General features: G+C 42.5%; 1 protein-coding gene across 3 annotated transcripts; it reads right to left on the reverse strand.

Annotated features, from left to right (window-relative positions):
- Positions 1-1,434: 1,434 nt before the first annotated feature.
- On the reverse strand, positions 1,435-25,769 carry LOC115856831 (ATP-dependent RNA helicase DDX19B). Of its 3 annotated transcripts, none has more exons than XM_030863400.3 (12): positions 25,669-25,769; positions 16,503-16,551; positions 15,563-15,616; positions 14,359-14,494; positions 13,985-14,077; positions 11,716-11,818; positions 11,038-11,152; positions 8,421-8,598; positions 7,813-8,050; positions 7,105-7,267; positions 6,450-6,641; positions 1,435-6,014 (listed from the first exon to the last, which is right to left on the reverse strand). In XM_030863400.3, the coding sequence occupies exons 1-12, from the start codon at positions 25,738-25,740 to the stop codon at positions 5,953-5,955; spliced, it is 1,455 nt and encodes a 484-aa protein (XP_030719260.2). In that variant the 5' UTR covers positions 25,741-25,769; the 3' UTR covers positions 1,435-5,952. The 3 variants fall into 3 exon arrangements, with proteins under 3 accessions (XP_030719260.2, XP_030719261.1, XP_030719262.1); XM_030863401.2 differs by lacking the exon at positions 25,669-25,769 and adding an exon at positions 23,342-23,512; XM_030863402.2 differs by lacking the exons at positions 15,563-15,616; positions 16,503-16,551; positions 25,669-25,769 and adding an exon at positions 23,342-23,511.
- Positions 25,770-26,057: the final 288 nt, after the last annotated feature.

Below are 26,057 nucleotides of genomic sequence, written 5' to 3' on the forward strand. Positions count from 1 at the left end.
CATCTGTAGAATGGGAATCATAACACATTTGTTGTCAGGAGTAAATAAGCTATCTATGTAAACCCTTTGAAAGTCACCTGATGCAGTAATGTCAATAAGGGAAGTGGGGACTCCCCTTGTGGTCCAGTGGTTAAGACTCCCGTGCTTCCAGTGCAGGGGGCACGGGTTTGATCCCTGATCGGGGAACTAAGATCCCACGTGCTGTGCAGTGTGGCCAAAAAAATAAAAAAATAATAAGGGAAGTACAGGCACCTGTACAGGGCACCCTGGAGCTGATGACAGGGGACTGAGGCACACGTTCCTGAAGAAGTGGTTTTTACCATTGAAAAAGGAAGGACTAGGAGGAGTGAGACAGGAGGAAGAACTGGGAGAAGAGTTCCAAGTAGAGGTGTGACCGCAGCAGTTGATGCACCCGGTCACTGGTTGTTTGGGACCCACTTGGCAGAGGGGAGAGGTTCCCCCTCCAGGCTTCTCTCCCCACACGGAGTACCGAAATCTCTGGTGCTCTGCTGAGAGGGAGGACTTGAAAGAGACAAGGACTGTTGAACAGGAGGTTGGCCACAGGTGATGCCCTGGGGTGGCGTGAAGAAAGTATCCTCTGAACTTCTGCTCTGCTCCCTGACCACCTGCAGCCTCTGAGGACTCCCGTTTTGAGTTACCTTCTCTCTTTCCTCATGCCCATCTTAGCTAGAATCCTGGAGGTAAAACATTCTTAACCTCATCCATACGTCCTGGCAGTTTCTTTGAATTTTTGTTCCTGCTTCAAAGTGGGCTGGCTGGGGGAGGAAATAACGATCTCAAAATGAGAAACTGGAGAGGGAAATGCACAGGATCACCAACCTCTCCGTGGCGTGGCCTAGCACAAAAGCAAATTTTGGCGAGGGTGGAATTGGAGCAGAGTACAAGGGGGGAAGTAAAGCAAGTGAGGCTAGAGACTTGAGGTGCCTTATCTGGAATGCCTACTACATAGATGTGTCAGAGGTATATACACATGTTACACGGTTTGCACTTAAGGAAAATGGAAAGTAATGGGGGGCTTAAGCAGGAGAGTGGGAAAATCAGACTCAAATGTTACAAAGATCACACTGGCTGCTGTGTGACAAATGAACTAGAGGAAAACCCAAGTAGAGGCAGGAGCACCTGTTAGGAAGCCAGTGTAGTAGAACAGATGACAGTGGTGATCTAGACCAGGGTCTAAGCTAACTTAAGACTATTTGGCATTTCTCCAATTGCAGAACTCCAAGGATGCTGGAAGCCTATGGATGAGAATATAACAGTTGTAAAGACTCAAAAAATGTGTACTAGTACTTCCAGGAGAGTTCCATTTAAACAGCCCCCCTCCCCAACCCTGCTTCCTCTGGAAGTAGCTAGCTGTAGTCCTGCATAAAAGAAATATCTGAAAAAAAAAAAAAAAGGAAGATCTGCCACCCAAGCACCTCTGCCTATGAGGTATGGAGAAAGCAGAGACTATAAGTGTCTCACCTGAGCAGCTGACATCCCAGACAGCGACCACTCTCAGGCTTCATCTAATATTTTTTCTCCGCCTACTCCTATTCCCCATTTTACAATTAGGACTACTAAGGAGAAGCCCCTTGCTCTGCTGAATACTAATGCCAGAACAGTTTCTAAGCCAAAGCAGAAGCATCCAACAACAGGGGCTCGAGAAAGAGAGGACAGAAGGTAGGAGTGTGACAAATATCCTCCAAGCAGATCCCCACCTGCCCTCTTAACTTCCCACTAGGTGTTTGAAGCTCTTCCGGGAAAGCCCTGTTCCAGACTCAGGATTAGGAAAGCAGGGTACTGGAGCCTCCTAGCATCAGCCCTACAGGTTCCCTCACCTCCACTGTGTCATTTTTGGAAGATGCTGCAACCTGAGTCAGACAACAGAATAAAGAACATTTATTCTCAAGCAGAAAAGCAAAGTCAGATAAAACTGCAGGGGGTTCCTAAGAACCTGTTTTCTATGTTCAGGATCAAGAGAGACCTGAAGAGGGCCTCTGAAATTTACAATAGCTTAGGGGTGTTGGTGACGAAGGCCCAGTCCCTTCTTGCAAAGGTGACAGGCCTGACATCATTCATGAGTCATTCATTCATGACTCAACCCTGATGTCATTTGTTCTTTCCAAACCTTCCCTTTGGATTTCTCCCCAGAATTATTTGTGTATAGTGTGTCTAAATTTTAAGAGCCACAGATTCTTTTTGGAATAACAACAGTAAGCAGGTATAAAAGTCTACCATTCCTCCTCTGCAGCACCCCTCCAGTCCATTTCTTCTTATTTTTTTCTTTTTTTGGCCATGCCGCCTGGCATGTGGGATCTTAGTTCCCTGACCAGGGATTGAACCCACGCCCGCTGCAGCAGGAGCGTCAAGTCTTAACCACTGGACTGCCAGGGAATTCCCCATTTCTTCTTTTGTGTTCTCAATACGACCAGTGACATCCTGGCACTTACTGTGTGATGGGACCAATGTAATAATCTAACTGGTTTCTCAGATGCCAGCCTTTTCCAGCTCCAGTATATCCTGTATATCTCTGCTAGACCATTTTTCCCAAAACCCCATTTCATCACTTCCTGTGATCCAAGAATCTATGACAATTCACTACTAAATCCAAATACTGTTCAAATAATCAAATCTCATTTTCTACCTAACAAGACTTTTCTCTGCCCATGTGGCAAGGCTGCTCCCTTCACTACCCTTCCAGTGTACTGCATTAATCCTAGTGAAGTTGCTTTGGTCTTAACAGGGCCTCATCTGCCTAGGCCACTCTTCTTGTCACTTGGAATCCCACCACTTTTCTCTCATAAGCAAACTCAACCCCTTCATGAAATCTTCTCTAGCCTCAGAAATCCTTACCTTCTGAATACCAGACACTGTGAATGAAACAGCCTTCACGTTAAATAATAAACAAGATGGGAACAAAAAAGGGAGAAGACCTGTTTCCAAGCCCTATTTGTATTCCTTTCCTAGGACTAGAAAATCGAATGTAAGGCCTTTGTAATGCAGACATCTACCTTCTTTCTGATTAGTTAGCCAGCATACTCTGGTTTACCAGCAGGAAAAACAGGAAGGTAAGGAGCCCTCTGGCAACTGAGTAGGGCCCTTGGCCTATGGTGACATCCCAACTGCTTATGTTGAAGCAATGTCAACTCTGAAATGGAACAGTAGTATCAGGTGATGACTAGTCTATGGAATAATAATACATAAATCTTCACTAATACCAGCAACCAAAACGTGCTGTTTTCTTCTTATACTCAGAAATGATGTCTTAGTAACATGAACATGTCATAATTCAGTTAAACATCAATAAAGAATACATTAATGACTGATTAGTTCTTATGCATACAGCCAATGAACACTCCAAAAAAACAATAAAATCCATTGTTTATGGATAATGAACATATCCAGAATTTTCCACTGGGCCCAAATCTCCTTTTCTCAAGCAAGTTTCTTTTTGTAGGGCACAGTTTATCATTCCATACATAGGAACTTACTAAAATCAGCAGAAGAAACTCTGGGGACTGAAGCTCAAGGGCTCCATACATTTTTACATCACTGATGTCTCAAAATGGCACAAGGTCACAGAAGCAGCTATGGACCATTACGCCCTAGAGGCTAAGCACTGGCAGGAACGAACATGGGCTGCAGTGACACTGGGGGGACTTTCCAGAGCCATCCATACAGTGAGTCTTTCTTACCTTTTAAAAAGACACATACTCGTTTGGGAGTTTCTCCCCAGGAAAATACATTTAAACTCAAAACACTGCATAAACTTCATAAACTCCATAAAACCCATCCAGTGAGTTCTTAGGGGTCTAGCCCCAGATAAGGAACTGTTAATCTAGATTTCTACCAGATACCCATTTATTCCTACTATTGAAGAGTCTGAAGCACATCGCTTCCCATTTTCCTGCTCAGATTTAGGGCTACTCAGTAGATAGGTTATACATGTTGTGAGAAGGTGGGATGTACTCAGCCTGCAGCCTCAGGAGTCCACACTCCTTTAATTATTGCCTTTGTTTTAAGTTATTCCAGGGTTGGTCCACAGGACTTTGCGGGGGTTGGAGGGGGCATAAAATTTCTTCCCTTCTTACAAGACTCCCTAGGTGGGTCAGAGTTGGCCAAAAGTACAAACAAGACTCAACACAGTCAAGTGCCCCCAGGGGAATGTGGCAGGACTGACAGTCTGCGGTTCTCTCTGTAGCATCTGTAATGTCAGATTAGGGAAACCACCTGGGAGGCTGACTTGGCCCCTTCCCTTCCCAGGAGACAAATCTGGCCCTAAAACACAGAAATGCCTACAAGGAAGGTCTGGGATTGGAATAGTTCTCATCACAGAAAATCCCTCTTTCAGGCCTGGTCCTAGATAAAGTGGCCCTTCCGTATCGAAGTCAAAGAGCTGAAGAGGACTCTCAGCTGGGGTTTCATATTGCTCTTGTAACTCAGTTTCATCTCATCTTTGCTCTGTCACTCTGTGGGTACCAACAGCTTTGGCCAGGCATGAGGAAGTGTCCATTACTATTATTTGCTCTGACTGCTCTGCACAAAGATGCCAAGTAAGGGTGGAGCAAAGGCCTTGGCAGTTACTCTTGCCTTGGACAGATGAATGGCTGTAGTCCACCTTGTCCCTTAGTTGCACCTGTTTGTATTCCAAGCACTGTGAACGCAGATATTCAGAATCCCTTTATAATCAAGATGCCTAAATTCTGAAATCATTCCCCAGCTCCGATAAAAAACTTGCCTTCTGTGATCTGGAGGCAAAGCAAGGATTTCTGACTACTGCTGATCGCTTCTGGAGCCCTGAGACTGGCCATTAGCAACTTGAAACCACAATTTTCACTGAGGATCCAAACCTCAGAGCACCTTTTATTTGCTAACGGCTACTAAACGGTCAAGGTGATGTTAGGGATGTAAAAAAGATGCTGCAGGGCTTCCCTGGTGGCGCAGTGGTTGAGAGTCCGCCTGCCGATGCAGGGGACACGGGTTCGTGCCCCGGTCTGGGAAGATCCCACATGCCGCGGAGCGGCTGGGCCCGTGAGCCATAGCGGCTGAGAGCCTGGTGTCCAGAGCCTGTTCTCCGCAACGGGAGAAGCCACAACAGTGAGAGGCCCGCATACCGCAAAAAAAAAAAAAAAAAAAAAAAAAAAAAGATGCTGCAAGTGCCCACAAGGTCAGGTTTTGTGGCAAGCCAGGACCACCACTAATTCTCCACGATGACTTCTCCACAGGACTTGCTCAAGCACAAGCACAGTTATCAGATGTGCATTCTGCACAGATTGCACCCACTGAGAAGAACAAGTCATGGTCTGCAACACAGACTTGCATACACCAGAGATCCCAGGTTGGCATTGTGGTCCATGCTTAGCAGATCTTCCTGCTCTGGCCATCAGGACAGCGAGGACCGACAACACTCAGACGAGCTGTCCCAACCCAAATCCAAAGCAGCAGCTCGCAGGTCTCCTCTGCTGTTTCATGCCACACTCCAAACACGATGACTGGCTTACACACCTAAGCTACTCGGTCTCTCTCTCTCTGTGTTCCCTCTTCACCTCTACTCTATCACTTTCACAAGGGCTGGAGGCTGGCCTGAACAATTCTAAGCAGAGAACAGGCCGGGGCTGCCACAAAGGCTCCTGAGCAAGCGATCAGCCACAACATCTAGGTTAGCGTAATGATGTGGGAAAACGCTGGCCAAAAGAAAGACAGAATTTCCAAAAGGTAAATTTCTATGTATTCATGCGTAATCTTCAAAAGTTGTGTAAACAATTTTTTTCTACCTTCCCCCATCACTTGTACAATTTTTGTCAAGTCCAAACGTAATTTAAAATGAGGTAGGTAGTTTCTCTCTACTCGTGCCTTCATCTTTGTGTTGACTGTTGAGGCCTGTGCCGTGAAAGCACTAGTGTCCCGTGCAGGGGGAGCACCAAGGGTGGCACCAGTGACTGCAGGAGCTTCTCAGTTGGCTATTTTCTCAATCTCGTCCAAGTCATCTGTGTCCAGTCTTTCTATTTTCTTATCTGGGGGAAAGAAAAGAGAATTCAAAGAGAGACCAACATGGGGTTACAGAGACACACACTCAGGGAAGGGACAGCACAGCAGGGAGGGAGGAAACACAGGTCTCTGCTGCCTAGGAACGTGCTGTGCCTCTGGCCACAGAGATCCTTCACTGAACCCCAAAGGCTTCCAGTGACTGAGCAAGGGACACGGACAGCAACAGCCAGAGCCCCAGGCCCCTCAGCCTGGCCGGGGGGGACTGTCATTCAAGTCCCTGAGCCCTGAGCTCTCCAGGTGTGCTCTTTGAGAACTTCCACATTGTAGGGAAGGAGGGGAATGGGACAGAGACAAAGGCCTCTCTCGGGGCCACAGGAAAACCTACCCTTCACCCTCCCCTCCTGCCCTGGACTTGCCCCTGTAAGGTAAGGGCCCAGCAGGGGACACTCCCAGGGACTCACTGAAATGCTCCTGGATTCTGTTCAGGATGTTCATGCTGTGCTTGCTGTCCACCATGTTCACGGCCAGGCCCCTCTTGCCAAAGCGGCCGGTGCGCCCGATCCGGTGCAGGTAGGTCTCGTTGTCCGGGTTCCCATCCTTGTCCACGGGAAGGTCAAAGTTGATGACGACAGACACCTGTTCCACATCGATACCTGCATGAAGGAGAGTTGGACAGGAGTAAGGATGGGAGATAGAAATCACTGTCGTCCACAGTCAGGCCTATACACGCCAACCTCAGGTGGAAGGAACAGTCTGGGATGGGCCAGCTCTGGGATTCAGACAAAGGGGCAGGTAGCAGAACCCAGAGGGAGAAAACAGAACTGTGGCAGGTGCTGACCAAATTATGAAATCAGCCATCAGGCTCCAGAGAGCCTCTGCTGGATACCAGTATCTGGAGAAGCAGCTAAAGCCTCACTGGGGGCCCCAAGAAGAGCAGGTGCCGTTCTAAGCCACCAAGTCAGGACTCCTGGCTTCTGTGAAAGTTCTCCTCTGCTGAGGGAATACAAACAGGCTCTTCTAGAAAACAGGATCTCCCGCAAACCACCGGAGTGTCCCGCAGACGAGGATCTCTCCCGCTACCCCGAGCCTGCAGACCAGGACACAATCTCTGCTCACCGCGGGCACACACGTTGGTGGTGACCAGAACCTTCTCTTTGCCCTCTCGGAAGCGCTCAATCACTGCAGCCCTCTGCTCCACCACCATTTCACCACTCAGCAGAGCCACCTGGTGGCCTTCTTTTGAGAGCTCTGCTGCCAGCCAACTAGCTGTTTTGCGGGTCTGGAGTAAAAAGAATTGTTTTAAGCGAAGATACCTGTAAAAAAAACAAATGAAGACACCTGCAGAAAAGTGGCTTGTTGCCATTAATATATATGAAGGCTCTACTGAGTTCAGTCAGCAGGTTAGGCTTAAAGTTTCTGAATATTTTTTACCATGTGATTTTTTTTGGACAAATTCCTTCAATGATCTTAGTGTTTATCTATAAAGACTGGTTTGAGCCAAAGGTCTTCATTCCTAAATACCCTATATTATTAAAACTTTAAAATTATTTTCCTGGATGTTATTTGGAGGTTTTTTTCCCCAAGTTATCTCTAAGAAGTGGGACCAAAGAAGGTTTAGATCTTCAGTCTTCCCCTTACAACTCATTACAACCTGTGAGAATATGTCCTGAGGCAGATGGAGGTGATTCATTTCCTTTCCAGCCACCGGGAAGGAACCTGGTCCCCCAGCACGAAGTGGAGCTGGCTGAGAGGGAGGGCGCAGGGCCACACCCTCCAGTGGAGCTCCTCCCCCGCAGGCGGCCTCCTGCTGCCGCTGCTACTCACATGACAGAAGATCATGGCTTGAGCAATGGTGATGGCCCCGTAGATATTACACAAGGCCTGGAACTTCTCATCTCTGCTATTGCACAGGACGTAATACTGCTTGATGGTGTCCAGTGTCTCCTCCTCGCGCTTCAGTTTGATGATGTTTGGGTCTGGGACCACTTTCTGGGCAAATTTCCAGACAGAGTCTTCGAAGGTGGCAGAGAAAAGCAGCATCTGGCAGTTCCTGGGAAGCATCCTGCAAGGGAAGGCCCAGGTGTTCGACATGACCCCGACCCAGTGTTTCACTACAAGGAACAGAAGCACAGCCTCCCCAGGCTTGGATGACCTGCGTCCCCAGGAAGGTGGCAAAGCAGGGAGGAGCACTGCAGGGAGGAGGGAGGAGCAGACGTGGGGCAGGCACGGGTGATAGTAGAGTCCCTAAGTCTCCTTCCTCAACCTAGGCTGGGGGTATGGTCAGTGCGACATGGAAATGGCCCACCAAACAAATGCCTCTGAAAGCTGCAGAGTAAAGAACTGGCAGGGCCAAGAAGAGGAGGGTGAAGTAAAAGGAGATGATGCTGTAGATCAGGAGGCCGAGAAGTTCCTCCTGGCTCATGAGTTCCTACCTCTGGATGCGGATGCTCTGATCTTGGTGGCCCTGAGTAGCTATCATCACGTCAGCCTCATCCAGAACAAACACCTTGATCTTCTTGGGGTCAATGAACTTGAGCTTGGAGCACCAGTCCAGAACGGTCCCAGGGGTGCCAATGACAATGTGCTCACTGATCTTCTGACCTCTTTCCACTGTGGAGACAAGATGTGTTCTGTGGGTACTTCCATGGCAAAGCCAGCTCTACTCTCTGAGCAGTTCTAAAGCTATGATGTATTTTAAAGCAATTGTTTTGATGTTTGCATTAATATTTTAAGGAAAGGTTAGGATAGCACTACAGTATTTAATGGACATACACACACAAAACAGTAATGCTGAAAAGATTTGGTAAGAGTATAAACAATGAGATGGAAATGGTATTCTTTTACATTCTCTATAATCATCAATCCTCTTTCAAGGATTTCTTATCTTTATTTCTTCTCTGTCAACATCATTCTCCCTTGCCTGGGTTTGCATTTCCTCACAAGTAGACTTTTTCAAAGTTCTCACTCCAGTATACTCTGCCTCTCAGTTCTCCCAGCATCTATGTCAAATGAGTCAGTTGCCTTTACGTGCCCCTTTCCCAGGTCAGTAAATAAGATTCATTATGAAAGGTTTTGTCTTTTCCAAGAAACAAACTGCCTCTCTTAGAGTGCTTCCCCAGACTAGGCCTGGCACAGCATGGCACATTCTTGGCCCTGTGCAGCCTGAGATTGAGAATTTGGCTCATTTTGGGTTAGATGGTACTTACTGATTCAATTTTTAGTCCTTTAATTACAGTATAACCTTAACCAAATACATACAAGCTCCCATAGAAGTCACAGCCAAGGGACTTCCCTGATGGTGCAGTGGTTAAGACTCCACGCACCCAATGCAGGGAACCCAGGTTCAATCCCTGGTCGGGAAACTATATCCCACATGCATGCCGTAACTAAGAGTTCACATGCCACAACTAAGGATCCCATGTGCCGCAACTAAGGAGGCTGTGAGCCGTAACTAAGATCCAGTGCAACCAAATAAATATTTAAAAAAAGTCACAGAGAAAATTTTGCCTTAACACGAATGTTGAGTCAATTTAAAGCTAACAAATGCTCCTTTTTACTTCAGTTAACAAACCGATTACTGCCCTCCACAAACAAATACTCAGAATCCTCTGTCATTCTAACTCAGATACAAACTGCAATATTTTAGATGTCTTAAGACATCTAATCTAGACTTAGATTTTCCACTAAGTTTTATTGTCATATTTAACTTTTCTCTTCAGAACTGACATAAGAGGACTTCCCTGGTGGCACAGTGGTTAAGAGTCTTCCTGCAAATGCAGGGGACATGGGTTTGAGCCCTGGTCTGGGAAGATCCCACATGCCGCGGAGCAACTAAGCCCGTGTGCCACAACTACTGAGCCTGCGCTCTAGAGCCCACGAGCCACAACTACTGAAGCCCCCGTGCCTATAGCCTGTGCTCCGCAACAACAGAAGCCACTGCAATGAGAAGCCCACACACTGCAACAAAGAGTAGCCGCCGCTCACTGCAACTAGAGAAAGCCTGTGCGCAGCAACGAAGACCCAATGCAGCCAAAAACAAATAAATAAATTTAAAAAAAAAAGAACTGACTTAAGTTGGCATTAGGACATGTACACCAAGTGGACTTCTGCGAGTCATCAAGTCACAGGTCTGTGTTAAAGATCCATAGGACTCAACCAAGATTCCAACGAATTTATAATTACTTAAATATTGTAGTTTTTTGTAAAACAAGCAAAAGTAGAAAGAATGGATAAAGAAAAAATAATAATAAAAGTATCTCCCAGGGTTAATTGCCATGAACATTCTAGAACACTTTTGCTCTTCCAATGACATTAAAAAAATATCAGGCTATTTTTTAAGTAATTGGTCTGCTCAAAAAGTCAAATGTAACGTAGTGGAGGGGATGTGAGGAGACTATTGTAGACTGAAAGAAAGAGATATAACAACCAAATGCAATGCATATACACTGACTCAGTCTTGGTTCAACAAAAAAGACATAAAGAAACAGTTCTGGGACAATTAGGGGGAAATGAAATGGACTAGATGTTAGTTATTTTCTTGGTTGTGATAAGGATATTGTGGATATGCTGCAGAATGTTCTTACTATGAAGTGCACACTAAAGTACTTAGGAATAAAGAGCCACAGTGTCTACAATTTACTTTCAAATGATTCACCAAAAAAAAAAAAAATATGGGGCTTCCCTGGTGGCGCAGTGGTTGAGAGTCCGCCTGCCAATGCAGGGGACACGGGTTCGTGCCCCAGTCCAGGAGGATCCCACATGCCGCGGAGTGGCTGGGCCTGTGAGCCATGGCCGCTGGGCCTGCGCGTCCGGAGCCTGTGCTCCGCGACGGGAGAGGCCACAACAGTGAGAGGCCCACGTACCGCAAAAAAAAAAAAAAAAAAATATGGACACAAACACAGGTAAAGCAAATATGGCAAAATGTTTACTTTTCGAATCTAGGTGGAAGGCACATGTGTTCATTGTATTATTTCAACTGCATACATTTTGAAATTTTTCAAAATAAAAAGTAATTAGCTTAATTAACAAGGATCACATATTCATACTCACATTTATTGCCACGAACAGCATACGCTAGCTTCAGTTCAGGGTAAAATTTGCCCATCTGCTCAATCACTTTTCCCGTTTGAAGAGCGAGCTCGTAAGTTGGGGAGAGGCACAGACACTGGTAGGGAAAGAATACAGAGAGAGAATTCAAGACACTATTATGCAACAGGGTATTACCATTAGAACTTAATGATTCCTCCAGCTGAGGCTGAAGCAAAGAATATATAAAGGGCACACCATTTGACTCTTTAAGCTGCAGTCATAAGCTGTAATTCTCGGGGGTCAGAACTCTGGCTGGGTAAAGACAGTTGAGAACAGCTATTGGCCACTGGAGTACCAAAAGCCCCATGTGAGTAGGGATCTGAAATTCCATTTGGAGATAAGCTTCCTTTTCTCTTACTCAGAAGGTTCTCAGAAGATCCTAATGGATGATAGTTGTAGATTAAGGAGGTTCTTCTTGCAACTAAGGAAACCAAGCCTATCAGCAGTATCCCAGGACTGGCAAATCATCGAAAGGGGAACAGGATTTTTGTTATTACTGGAAGATCAACCATGCTGTTTGTGCTCAACTTACGGGGTTCTAGTTTATGTGAAAAGTAATACAAGCTCAGCTTTTAATCCATCAAATGGCATTTCCCTTCCAGCTATGAGTTAGAAAACCCCAATTCACCAAGCCCTTACCTGGGGGTATCTGTTTGCAGGTTCTACTTGGCTGAGCATGGCCAACACAAAGGCAGCTGTTTTACCAGTACCAGACTGAGACTGGGCTATTAAGTTCTGTGGGCTGCACAAGAAAACAAACTGTTTAGGAGTATAAATCTCATGCATTCTTTCAGTGAATAAAAATGAAGCATAAAGCTTAATTAAAGAATGAATATTCCAACTTAATTTACAGAAGGAGGCCTTGGATTCTGTAGTAAAGTTACATACGCTAGCTTCACAAATAGAAGATTTTATGCTTTTGATTTGAAGTACTCCTTCCTTATCTTTTATCTATTCTTGACATAGCAGTGAGTGATTCTTTTAAAATGTGAGTCAGCTCATGTCACTTTTCTACTCAAAAACCTTCCAATCACTCCAGATTTCATTCACAGCAAAAGTTAAAATTCTTCTAATGCCGTACAGGGTCGCACCTGATGTGGCTCCCCACTAGCTCTCTGTTTTCCACCTCACCACTGCCCTCCCCCTTCCTCACTCCACTCCACCACAACGGCCCCGGGGCTGCTCTGGAAACATGCCAGCCATGCTCTTGTCTGAGGGCTTCTGCACCGGCTATACAGTGCCTGGTACCACTGTCCCCAGATGATAACATGCCAACTCTCTCCTCTCCTTCAAGTCTTTGCTCAGATATCACCTATTTAATGAGATTCTACCCTAACTACTTGATTTAAAATTGCAACCTACTTTGAAAAGCCTTAAAAAAGATGTACTGGTAGATGGATACATGATAAAGCATAGTAAATAGTCACAGTAAAATGTCACTGAAAGAATCTAGGAGGTGGGTATATATAGGTATTCACTATAAAATCCTTTCAACTTTTCCATAATAAAACGTTGAGAGTAAAACTGCAGTCAGGTCGTTGGTATTCCCAATCCCCCCATCATGCTCTGTTTTTCTCTTTAGCACTTATCACCTTTTTAAAAAAGACCTTTATTGAGATATAATTCATATACCATACAATTCATCCATTTAAAGTATACAAGTCAATGATTTTGGTATATTACATTAATGATTATTTTAAATTGTGGTAAAATAGATAATATAAAATTTGCCATTTTTAAGTGTACAATTCAGGGGCATTAATTATATTTACAATCTATCACCTTTTAACAGACTATATATTTGATTTATTTTTAATAAAAATATATCATCTATACTCCAAACTAGAATGTAAGCTCCTTGTGAGCAAGGATTTTGGTCTGCTTTGTTCACTAATGTATCCAAGTGCCTAGAATAGTATCTGTTACAAACCAAGCCCTCAATAAATATGTTAATGAAGAAAAAGTACTACAAAATTCTCTCAGATCTCTTCTAACATTGACAATCTAACACTGAGCATCTATGAAAGCATCAAGATCCATAAATACAAGTGGCAAATGTGAAACAATCTAATAAACATTCAATTTATTCATTTTTAAGTATGCTGAAAAGACATTATCCATCTTGAAAAATACATTATGACACAGAACAAAAAAAAACTTTGAGAAAATACAGACCTAAAGTATCTATTTTCAGACAAATAGGGAAAGGGGGATTTAGGATTATATGCAGTACAAATTTAGATAATCGTATGTGATGTAGGGATCAGTTTTTATAAAAAGTTCCTCATGCTCTAGAACCTTGTTCCTCAAAATGTGGTCTGACACCAGCAGCACCAGCAACACCGGGAAGCTTATTAGAAATGGTGAACCTCAGTCCCCATCTCAGACTTACTGAAATCAGAGTCTGCATTTTAATAAATTCCTATGAGATTCAAACACCTGTGAAAGAGTAAGAAGCACTGCACCAGAAAATGACCTTAGCAGTTGTACTATTCTGTTCTCCTAGAACCCTGTTTGGTTTTTGTCTTCTACATTTGACACATATATTTTACTTATCCATATAATGAAATCATGGTGTATATAAATGATATAAATGTATTTACCAACATAGAAATATTATTATGTAATTATCGTATCAAAAAAAATTTAAACATTTTATATGGTTCCTTTAAGAAAAAAGTATACATATGCAAGTTTACATAGAAAAACATCTAGAAGTCTCTACTCCAAATATTAATAGTGTAGGGGAGAGGGAGATTACAAATTATTTCTTTTTTCTTATTTTTCACTGTTTTCTAACTTTTCTAAAATGAGCATGTAATTAGTAGTATAGTTTTTTAAAATAATAAAAGTTAAAAAAAAAACACGGGAGGTTAAAAATGGGATAGAGTTGCATTAGGACACGTACGGCTCAGCAAGCATTAAAGGCAATGCATTCTCCTGTATCTTCGATGGACGGTTGAAGCCCATGGCGTAGACTCCCTGGAGAAGCTGTGGTTTCCTAGAAAAACAGTTAAAGATGAAAGTCACAGTCTCTTTGGTTAAGGAAAGAAGCCACATATCTAGCTAACAGTACTAGAATTGTGAACTGGACACAATGTATGAGTGCAGCTAAAGCTTTTACAAATTACCTAGAAATTTTACTTACTAGCCCAAAGCAGCTAAATTCTTTCATTAAACTTGTGTTAAGTAAAAATGTTCTGTAGTGATGAAAAAACACTTGTAACAGGCCTAGGATTTCTATCTAAACACAAAGGGGAGAGACAGAAAGTAGATACTCACAGCCGAAGCTCCTCGAAGGACTTCACTGAGTAGAGCGGGGAGTTTGGATCCCGCTGCAGGACTTCCACTTGGTTGGTGTTATCAACAAGGTTGCTTCTGATCAGCTTGTTGAGTAAGGACTGGGCGGCTCTGTCCTCTGTCAGGAAAAAAAGAGTGTGAAGATTTTAAAAAGTCCATGAAATCCAGCGTGATGATCTCATCTGAATTCAGCTGCCATTGGTATTTTAAGCAATAACATGCATTTGTACTGGGGCTCCTAATTCAAGGTATAGCTTAGTTTTGATTTATAAATGCATTTAAAATAGTTTTATTAAAGGGAAAAATTATGATACTCGTATCATCTGTTGGGGCCTCATATTCTTCTCCAGAACTCTATTCCTAACAACTATCCTTTCTTGAGGTTACTGATTTCTCCTATCCAAACCCAAATATTTACTCCCCAATTTACACTCAATATAAATTTAAAATTATGAGCTTAAGGGACTTCCCTGGTGGCGCAGTGGTTAAGCATCTGCCTGCCAATGCAGGGGACACAGGTTCGATCCCTGGTCAGGGAAGGTCCCACATGCTGTGGAGCAACTAAGCCCGTGCGCCACAACTACTGAGCCCACGTGCCACAACTACTGAAGCTTGCGTGCCTAGAGCCCATGCTCTGCGACAAGAAAAGCCACCACAATGAGAAGCCCGCGCACCACAGCGAAGAGTAGCCCCCACTCGCTGCAACTAGAGAAAGCCCACGCACAGCAGCAAAGACCTGATGTAGCCAAAAATAAATAAATAAAATAATAAAATAAAATTATGAGCTTAAAAAACACATCACAACAATGGAAAAAAAACCAAATTAACAAAGTCTGTATCTTGATGTTGGATAAGCTGTTCATTAAATGTGTCAAAATACCAACAAATATATATAATTTTATTAGGAAATGGTGACGCAAGTTAAAATTTCTTTTATAAAGACCAATACAAGATAATCATTCAGGGAATATTTCCTGCTGCTGCTGAAGTTTATCAGTTGTTCAAAGTAAAATTTCTCTAAAATGTAAAGAATTAGAATTCCTTTACCAATGACTATATTGAACTTTTATTAGCACTGTGACTCCCATTAAAGTCCAGCCAAGTAAGGTGTAAAAATGAAACCTCATAACATTCCATTCTCTTAGACTGTAGAACTTCATGTATATGTAACTCTAGGCTAAGTTACCTTTCTCTTCTTCATCTGACTTCTCTGCATTAGCATTGGTCTTGACCACAGCACCTTTATCAGACACAAAGCGGCCGTCATTCAAAATCACATCCCATACCCAACAGCTGAGACAATTCAAATTCTATGAGACACTAGAAATGTAAAGGCCTGGGGAGCAAAAAAATAAATGAGGAAACCAAGCCACAGATAAAAACATTTTATTGTTCCTATATAAACAAAGGTATGAAAACTGTCGCTTATATTTCAGTTCTTTCCAAGTCCTCTCACTTTACCTCAAAAACTAATATTAATCCCTCACACCATCAATATTTCTCTCATGTTACAGAAAGATGGTTTTAGCAATGACCAAAACCACCTTGATGCTCAACAGAGGAATATCTATATCTATGCAAATCATATTTCGTCAATATACAAACACCATAGTGCCATTAAGACTCTTTGTATATAAATTGTTGATTAATAGAAACATATATTCAATGTTGTAGTACTGTAAAAACATACAGAAAAATAATTCAGAGTGAGGTGTTACAATTTCTCCCCTATAATGTTAAATACATCAACAAAAATTCAATGGACATCTTAGGTTTTTGGTAGCTACGATTTCAGAATAATTACAATAGGTTAACCCTCAGGTTGTTCATACTTTGTCTACCTCATCTCAAATTGAGGAATATTTTAAAAAACAAATAATCATTGGCAGTATATTTTCATGGTTAGTAATACACTTTATAATTTATAAGCCAATTAGGCATCCTCATGCTTATATGAAGCAGAACACCAAACAATCCCGTTTGTTGATTCCCAAGTCAAATGACTGCCAATATCTGCCGGCGCCCTGTCTGGTACACATATAATTTTTTTCCAGACAGTTGTTATGTTAAAACATTAATACTAAAGGAAATTATTTTTGTTTTCAAACTAGCATTTAGTTACTCACCATTGGCATCTGGTTTGATTTTCTCTTCCTTAAGATGCAAGTTGCTGAACTAAATGGAGAACATGGGGGGTAAAGTGTCAGGAAAATCACTTAAAAGATTTTGCATCAATAGTGCCTCCCCCAGTGAAGCTGGGAAGAAATGAACCACTCTCATGACCTATTCGTTAGGACATAGTCATTAGGTTGTTCTGCTGGGCTCCTTTTGTTTACTAAATGTTAGAGTGAGAATAAACAAAATATCCCACAAAACCAGAGGAAAAAAACTGGTTACACAACAGCTCAAAATCCATACTTCCTAACTACAATCCTTAGAAAGAATTATAATAATTTGTGAGTTTGCTTAATGCCCGGATTACACAGATTCTCTCAATCTCTCAACAGAATACCATTTAAGTTGTCACACTCATTTTTCAAACAAGAGGAAATTTAGAGACATACTGGAAAATGCAGTCATTCTTCAGAGAACACTGAGGTGGGAAGACTGCAATGAAAAGCATCTGTGGGTGGGAATCAGTCATGCTGCAGGCTATGTTGGAGTGACAGGGCCACAGCACGCCAGTATGCATCCTCACATTCGGGTTGCCTTGTGCTAGATGTCTGGTATTTTAAATTGGGAACAGCCTAGAGCATCATGGCACACTATGTAATCAAAATACCCAGCAGGATGAAGTGGGAATAGAAAGGAAGGGATAAAGGAAAGACATTTCAAAGAAAGATTTATTAGGACTTTGATCAAACACTGTAAGTTAGGGATATCCTGGAAGGACTTATCTCCCCTATTAGTATGAAAATTTGTCAATTATACCTCAATAAAGCCAAAAAAAAAAAAAAAGAAAGAAAGAAAAGAACAGAACTTAAAGACAGGGGATATTTTTATTTTTAGTTGACCTTTGGATCTAGCCAAAGCAGGTGCTCTAATCATAAAATATTAAGTGGGGCTTAAGATACCATGTAGAGAAGGGAAAAAGAATGAAAATCACCACCACAATCAAATGGCTATTGCTTAAAGCACCACTTGCACAGGTTTTCTATGTCTTGAGGTTCATTTCTGCTCTTCCTCTAAGTCCAATAAAGGGGAAAGTGGAGGGAGGAATGAAAAAACTGTTTTAATGGGTAGTTAGCTGGGAATGGAGGAACCTAACTTCTATTGATGGAAACTGAAAAGGGAGTTTCTGGTGTCTGTCTACTTCGCTGTTGGGGTGGATGGAGGAGGAAGCAGGGGGCGGGGGAACACACTGGAGAGACTGGCAAGACAGGGAATTGGCAAAAAAAAAAAAAGGAAATCACTATGAAGCAGTAAAAATCCTTCATTAATTCTGAACGACAGAGAGCACACTAATAGATAATGAATGAGGCAACCTGCACCATGTTATGATATATAGTAGGCGTTCAATATATTCTAGTCTTCATTAAAGCACTCCTCTTCCACATCCTGCCAATGAACATGGTTTAAGCCTAATATTCAAGGCTGTTAAAAACAGAGACAGACAGACTGACTTACTGGCAATATTTACAAGAACAGGGTTAATAGTACTCACTCCTAGGGTGATAACTGCTACCTAAAATAAATGATAGGGTTGAGGTATAAGTGAGTTAGAAATATCCTTTACTGTAATAATCAGTGATAAATGGACAACCTATTCTTTTGTTGGTATACTGTTAAAATTGAAGCTAACAGAGTAAATAAACAGTTAAAATAAATAAAATGCAACGTACAGAAAAAGTTGATAGCAACAATGTAAATGAAACCAAGAAATGTTGTTTTGATTACAATGTATCAGAATTCTGGAGAGGTTCCAGCAGATTCTGAAAACATACTCAGCCCTCACTTTGCTGTAAGGACCTCAAAGCCTAAACAGCAAAAGCACCAGGACAGTGAAGTTCACATCACCTACTGCAGTGTCAGTGAACTGAACGCTGAAACTTACGTTGAAAGTCCAGTTAGTTCCGATTCCTTCCTTTGCTCCATTTACTTGGACCAAAAAGGAGAAACCAATTTCTCTTGCAACTTCATTCAAAACTATTTTGCAATCCAAAAAATTAACCAAAAGGCAAAAAAGCCAAAACATCCGCCTTATAATATCTACATTTTTTCAAGGCCTTTAGTTAATATTTTCGCTTTTAAGATGTGTTAAAATAATTGGAATCTATACAGTTACACACTGCATTTTATTCAAAAGCTACTTGAGAAAGGATTCTTGAGACAGAAGAAGGAAGATTAAATGGTTATTCAGTTATACTGAATAAGGAATGCCTTAGGCACAATGGTGAAGTAGGAGACTTAAGAGTCTTACTCATTAGAGTTTCCTACTCCCTTTGCCCTTCTCTAAATTGAAATTTCCTAAGGAACAAGGGGAACAAAGAGGAACCACAGGGGAATGAGGAAATAAACATAAATAGGATTTAATATTTTCTTTTCTAAAATGAATAAGAAATGGAGCTTGATGAATATTTAAAACACAGTAACCTTGCACTGCACATGTCAGAGTCACCTACATCACACAATTCCTGTGGAGATCCTCAGTGGGAGTTTCACAAGGCAGAAGGAAAGAGCTGTCTTTACTCATTTGTTCAGTTTTAGAATATTGGGATCTATTATAATTTACCTGTGCAAGATTAAGTAAATTCACAAAACTTATCCAGGTTCAACTAATCTGTACAATATGGATAAGTAATTCAAGATTCCTGCAAAGAAAATGAATTATAGATAACAATAACTATAATAATAACAATCACTTATATAGCACTTATTTCAGGCATGTCCATAAATCAGTGAGGTAGGTACTATGATTATCCCCATTTAATAGATGTGGAAATTGAGGAACAGAGAAGTTAAGCAATTTGCCCAAGGTTATAAGTGTTGGGCCCAGAATACAAATCCAAGTCTGTCTGGCTACAAAGTCTTAGGTCTTAACTTCTACACAATAGTGCCTCTCATAGATGATACTAATCTCAAAAAAATAATAATAAACTTAAAGATGATACAATGATGCAGTCACTTTGGAAAACAGTATGGCAGTTCCTCAAAAGTTAAACACAGTTACTATATAATCCAGTGATACCACTTTTAGATAGATACCCAAGAGAACTGAAAATGTCCACACAAAAACTTGTACATGATCAAGTACATATGAATGATCACAGCAACATTATTCATGATAGTCAAAAAGTAGAAACAATTCAAATGCCCATCAATGGACATCAATGAATAGATAAATAAAATGTGGTATCTATACAATGGAATATCATTTGGCAATAAAAGTGAATGAAGTACTGATACGTGTCACCACATGGATGAACCATGAAAACATGCTAAGTGAAAGAAGCCAGCCACCAAAGAGCACATATTATATGATTCCATTTATAGGGAATGTCCTGAATAGGCATATCTAAGGGGACAGAAAAAAGATTAGTGGTTACAAGGGGCTGGGCTGGGAGGTTGAGGAGAAATAGGGGTGACTGCTGACAGGTACAGGTTTCTCTCTGAGGTGATGAAAATGTTTTAAAATTGACTGTGGTAATGTTGATCTAATCTTCCTATTACATAAAAAAATTAACTCAAAATGGATCACAGACATAAATGTGACATTTAAAGCCATAAATCTTCTAGATGAAAATACAGGTGAAAAGCTTTGAGGCCTTGGGTAAGGTATATTTCTTAGAGAGAACACAAAAAGAACTAATCATGAAAAAATTGACAAATTAGAATTAGCCAAAATTGAAAATGTCTCCTCTTCAAAAAAGTACTGTTAAGAAAATTAAAAGGCAAGCTCCAGTCAGGGAGAATATTTATGCAAATGACATATTTGATAAAGGACTTGTATCCAGAATACATAAAGAATTCTCCCAACTCAGTAATAAGAAAACAATCAAAATTTTTAAGTGGGCAAAAGATTTGAAAAGCCACTTCAAATAAGTTATACAGGTGGCAAATAAGCACATGAAAAGACTCTCAACATCAATAGTCATTAGGGAAATGTAAATTAAAACCTCAGTGACGGGCTTCCCTGGTGGCGCAGTGGTTGAGAGTCTGCCCGCCAATGCAGGGGACACGGGTTCGTGCCCCCGTCTGGGAAGATCCCACATGCCGCAGAGCGGCTGGGCCCCTGAGCCATGGCCGCTGGGCCTGTGCGTCCGGAGCCTGTGCTCCGCAACGGGAGAGGCCACAACAGTGAGAGGCCTGCGTACCACAAAAAAAAAAAACCCAAAAAAACAAAAACAAAACCTCAGTGACATACTATACACCTATTAGAATGGAGGGAAAAAACTGGCCATGCTGTGCTGGTGAGGATGTGGAGCAACTAGAGCTCTTAGCCATTGCTGGTGGTATTACAAAATGGTACAGCCACTTTAGAAAACAGTTTGGTTTGTAACTTATAAAGTTAAACATACACTTAACATATAACCCAGCAAATCTCACTATTAGGTATTTACCCAAGAAAAATGCAAACATAAGTCCATACAAAAACCTGTATCCTAATGTATATAATAGCTTTATTCATAAATGCCAAAAACTAGAAAATACACAAATGTTCATCAACAGAAGACTAAGTAAGCTGTGGTACACCCATGCATGGAATACTACCCAGCAATAAAAAAGAACAAACTACTGATCCATGCAACAACATGGCTGAATCACAAACGCATTATGTTAAGTGAAAGCCAGATTTTTCAAAAGGCTACATATTATATAATTCCATTTATACCACATTTTGGAAAAGGTGGAACTAAAATGACACAAAACAAATCAGCAGCTGTCAGAGATGGGTGGGGAGAAGGAAGTGAATGCAAAAAGTTTGAGGGAACTTTTTGGAGTTGTAGAAACGTTCTATATATTGATTGTGATGGTGGCTACACAACTGTATGTCTCTGTCAAAATTCACAGAACTGTAGCACTAACAAGGGTGAATTTTACTTTATATAAACTATATCACAACAAACTTGACTTAAAAAAATTAAAAGGCAGTCCAAGAGATCCAACATTCAACTGATAAGAGTCTGGAAAGAGGAAATGAAGAAAAACCAAGGGGAAGAAATCAACAATGAAATTTTTCAAGAAAATTTCCCATAACACAAGGACAAGAGTTTTCCAGATTGAAGTTCCCACCCAGTGCCTAGTAAAATGAATGAAAATAGACCCATATCAAGAAACATCGTCATGAATTTTCTGAATACTGGAGACAAACAGAAGATTCTTCAAGCTTAGAAAGGGAAAAAGAGGTCACATCGGGAATCAGAATGGTCTCAGACATCTCAACAACAAATACAGAAATCTAGAAGGCAATACAACAATGTCTTTAAAGTTTGGCAGGAAAATAATTTCCAACTAACAATTCTACACCCAGCAACACTATTGTTCAAATGATAGGGCAAAATAAGCTAATTTCGGAAAGGCAGTATCTTAAAAAATTTACTTCCTATACACCTTCAGAAAGCTGATAAATGGCTCCACCAAATCGTGAAAGATGAAGAGAGGGGATACAGAAAGGGAGGGATCCAATACAAGAGAAGAGGAGGAAGTCCCCAGATTGAGGGCAAAGGGAAATTTGCCCTGTTCCCCTCCAGCCCCCAAAATGAACTGGGGCAACTAGTACAGTTATTTTGTTTGTTTGTTTTTTGCGGTACGCGGGCCTCTCACTGTTGTGACCTCTCCGTTGCGGAGCACAGGCTCCGGACGCGCAGGCTCAGCGGCCATGGCTCACGGGCCCAGCCGCTCCGCGGCATATGGGATCTTCCCGGACCGGGGCACGAACCCATGTCCCCTGCATCGCAGGGGGACTCAGAAATGGAATTGACAGATCACTTGATGTGTGGGAACATCCTGAGATAAACTTAGACAATTAGCAAAGAGGCTGGGGTTGAATTGGTGATAAACACAAGGAAAAAAAACGGCAGTTACAAATTCCAAGGGAAAAGTTGTATAGGAAATAAAGGTATTCCTGAGTTACTAATAATATAAGCACAGAATACTGATCTAACTAAAATCACAATATAATGGAAAGATGGGGAATGGGAAGGTGTGCTTTTGTGGTGGGGAAAGGAGGATGGAGTAAAGTGTCAAAATCAATAAACACCTAAACCGGAAAATTCAACAAGTAGCAAAGCAAGCATGTTATTCAGGGAACAAGGAGGTCAGTATCGTAAATCAATGTCAAGAGAAATAACAGTTTTCTTTGGGGAGGAAGAAACTGGCGGGAACCACTTTCTGAAACTATTTGACCCTTTATCTATGTGCATATGAAACATTTTTATCAGTTATAAAAAATAAGACCAAGTCCTTGTTCTCGAGAAATTAACAGAAATAAGTACCAACAAAGCGGGTTCAAAGCACTATGAGAACTCGAGTGTTTAGGCGGGAAAAATGAATTCCATATAGTAACGTTTAACCCATATCTTGCTTACTGTGTGTCAGGCCCAGAACAAAGTTAAGCGGATCACGAGAGGATTTACTGCCAAGCCTACACAGTCAGTCATTCATCATCACTGAGCAAGCTGAGGAAGCACACAAATATGAATGAATAAGCCATGGTTCCTGAGCCCAAGCAGCTCAGAATCGGAAGGTGGAAAATGACACCTACATAGGTGATTATTACAATTCAGGGTCCTGACTCCAGGAAGACAGGCGGGCGCCTGGGCTCTTTAGCTATGGGAGCGCTCACCTGCGCTTACGTAATCTGTCGGGGGCTGGCGGGTGGGTAAACAAAGCCAGCTCAGGGTCCAGGCTCCATCCCTACGCGCACTCCATCCTGGCCCAGACCAACCTAGGGAGTGTCTTTTCCCAGGCATCTGATCCCGGCCAAAACGGCCCCCTGACCCTTTTACGGCTGAAGCCAACTCACCGACTCGGCTGCCGCTTCCTGCTCGTCCACCGCCAGGGCCCACGAGTCGGTGGCCATGGTCGCAGGCACGGCTGGGACGCAGGTGCCGGCAAACTAGCCGGCTGGCGCGGCGCGATCCGCGATCTGGATAGACTCCCGCCCCAAAGAGGGGGGAATTCTTTCGCTCAGGCGCTGGGGATCGGAAGCGGCGCGCCGCAGTGACGTCAGAATCCGCGCCGGACCGGCCGCCCCTCACCCGCTTTGGACTGGCACTTTTGTCGCCTTCAGGCCCTCACCCCTTCATTGCTCTTGGTTTCTTATCGAACGTCCAGAACCACAGACTAAGGTAGTATCTTAAAGTGCCTAAGGTCAACCGGCTCTCCAACCAAAGAGCAAAACCACGTTTTGCTCTCTATTGCCACCGTGCTGGGAGAGATGCCACATTCTCTCTCAGCACGGTGGCATAGAAGATGCTCATATAGATTGAATATACCAATACACAAAACCGTTACGGATAGTGAGCAAGATGAATTTGAAAGAGATTTTTAACTTCGCTTTTCAGGTTGGTAATTTTAAATGTCCAGGTATTGGATAGGGTGTTGGGAATCAGCCCTCTCAAACACCGTTTGGTTAAAAATTTGTCCCACAGACTATGTGCCAACATCACTTACAGGAATTTGACCTTGAAAAATACTCAGAGTGGGTGCTAGGGAAATGTGTTCCAGGTAGAAAATCAGACAAAAAGCAAGCAGGTTTGTGGAACCAAACACAGTTTCTGGGATGATGACAAGAACCAGGGATGAAGTTGATAGGAGGTCCATGAAAAGGGCCGTGCAGAGCAGCTTATGAGCAAATGAGTTCACTCGAGGGATCGCCCCACTCTGGTGTAACATTTAGAGTTAGCCTTGCCTGGCTAGAATCCCAGCTCTCTTATGTAAGGGTTCTGTGACTGGGAGAATTAAAAATATGTGTGTGTGTGTGTGTGTGTGTGTATACATGGCTTTTAGAAGAGGTAAAATAAGGATTAAGTGTGACACTTTCCCTTAACTGGGATCAAACAAGCTTCTCTCTCCTTGCTACTTCACTAGAAAGAAGCTGGGCACTTCCCTGCAACCTGAGTGAGAAATGAATCCCCACTTCTTTCACTTTGCCAGTAATCCACTACAACAAATTAATTTCAAGTTAACAGTGGGGTCTATGGGGAATTTTACTTGTAGACTATAAGTAAAAATGTTTGGGAAAGGGTAAAGCAGTTCCTACAATCCTCTTCTTGCCATGATTTTTTTCTCCCGCACTCTTTACAGGGTTAATTTGGGGGAGATTTTTTTGGACCCTACAGGTGACGATGTGCAAGAAGAAAAAGGTAAATATGCATTATGGCAGGCCATGACCTACATCTCCTCATGTGAGAAGCAACCCTGGGAATGTCTTGCCAAATTATATTGATCACAGGGCTAAAAGAGGTTAAGGAACTTTTATGTTTAATGAGGTTAAAAATAAGCCATTAAAGGTGCAGAACTGTATACAATAGGATCCACTTGTGCAAACAAAACAAACTCATATATGCTTGTACATACTACAGAAAATGTATAAGATACCCACAAAACTGGTATCAGTGGCTGCTTCTAGTGAGGGGCTCTAGAAGTCTGGGGTGGGAGGAGACTTCCTTTTCATTGTGTACAGCTAATCCTTTGAAAATTTTTCCATGTGCGTGTTTTCCTTTTAAAATTGTATTTCAGACAAACAGGAAAGGGAATACTAAACAGACACCTAGATTCCCACCTCACGGCTTAAGAAATAAAACAATTAAGATTCAAATGAAGCCCCTGCATTGCCATCCCAAGAGACAGAAGCTCTCCTGAATTTTAGTGCTTATCTTTCCCATAAATGCTTTTAGTATGTATAGCTTTTCCTATTTAAAAAGAAAAAAAAAAACTTAAAAATAAGCCCCAGGATTCTAGACTTTTATGTGTCCACCCCCAACACCTGCACAATGTGAGACTCCTGGTAAGAAGGAAACTGGTTCCCAAAGTGGGGCTGTGGAGAGGAATCAAGGGAATAAGAGCCCCTGGATTTGAATTCAGCCTCCTGCATTTACTCCCACGTGACCTTAGGCAGCCCGTCTCCTCTGAAATCCTGGTAAGCACTCATCTCACGGTTCGAGGATTCAACGACATCACAAGGTTAAGGGCCATCGGCCCAGTGCCTGGCCCTTGGCGAAGGCTTGATTAAATATACGCTGTTATTATTATTCCTGTCCCTCCCTCCCGTCCCAGCCCGGGGTGGGGGCGGGGAAGAACCCTGAACGTGGAGAAAAAGGTCTTGTTTCTACCCTCAGAGATACTCACGTCGCCCACAGGCAGGGCGAGCGGAAAGCGCCCTACGGCGCGACCTCGGAACGGGCTAGCAGCCCCAGCCATCGCCCCTCAGCATTGCGGTTACCACCGCCAACGGCCGCTCACAGCCCGAGCCTCATTGGCTGAGGCTTAGAAGCCAGTCCCGCCAGCCAATCAGAGAAGGGGAACGGCAAGCCTGGCGCATGCGCACCAAAGTACCTGGGTGCAAAAAGGCTAGGTCTAAGTTTCAACAGGGGTAGCCTTTGGGTATTGAGCTTTTTTTCCCCCCCTCCCCCCGCCTTGAGTTTTTTAAACCGAGTTGTTTTTTGCTGAATGTCAGGCTCCCGCCTTAGGTTGGAAACTCCATAAGGACAGGGCAGTGCTCTCCTTAATCTTGATCT

Source organism: Globicephala melas, chromosome 19 (assembly GCF_963455315.2).
Source record: "Globicephala melas chromosome 19, mGloMel1.2, whole genome shotgun sequence".
Taxonomy (NCBI): Eukaryota; Metazoa; Chordata; class Mammalia; order Artiodactyla; family Delphinidae; genus Globicephala; species Globicephala melas.

Bases quoted from the DNA above. Each gene is read 5' to 3' on its own strand.
- LOC115856831 (XM_030863400.3), bottom strand. From the start codon at position 25,740: ATGGCTGGGGCTGCTAGCCCGTTCCGAGGTCGCGCCGTAGGGCGCTTT. The intron at 15,617-16,502 runs GTGAGTAACTAA...TGTCTGATAAAG, and splicing joins AATCAAACCAGATGCCAATG to GTGCTGTGGTCAAGACCAAT. The intron at 6,642-7,104 runs GTGAGCAGAGAT...TCCTTCATGCAG, and splicing joins CACCAACGTGTGTGCCCGCG to GTATCGATGTGGAACAGGTG.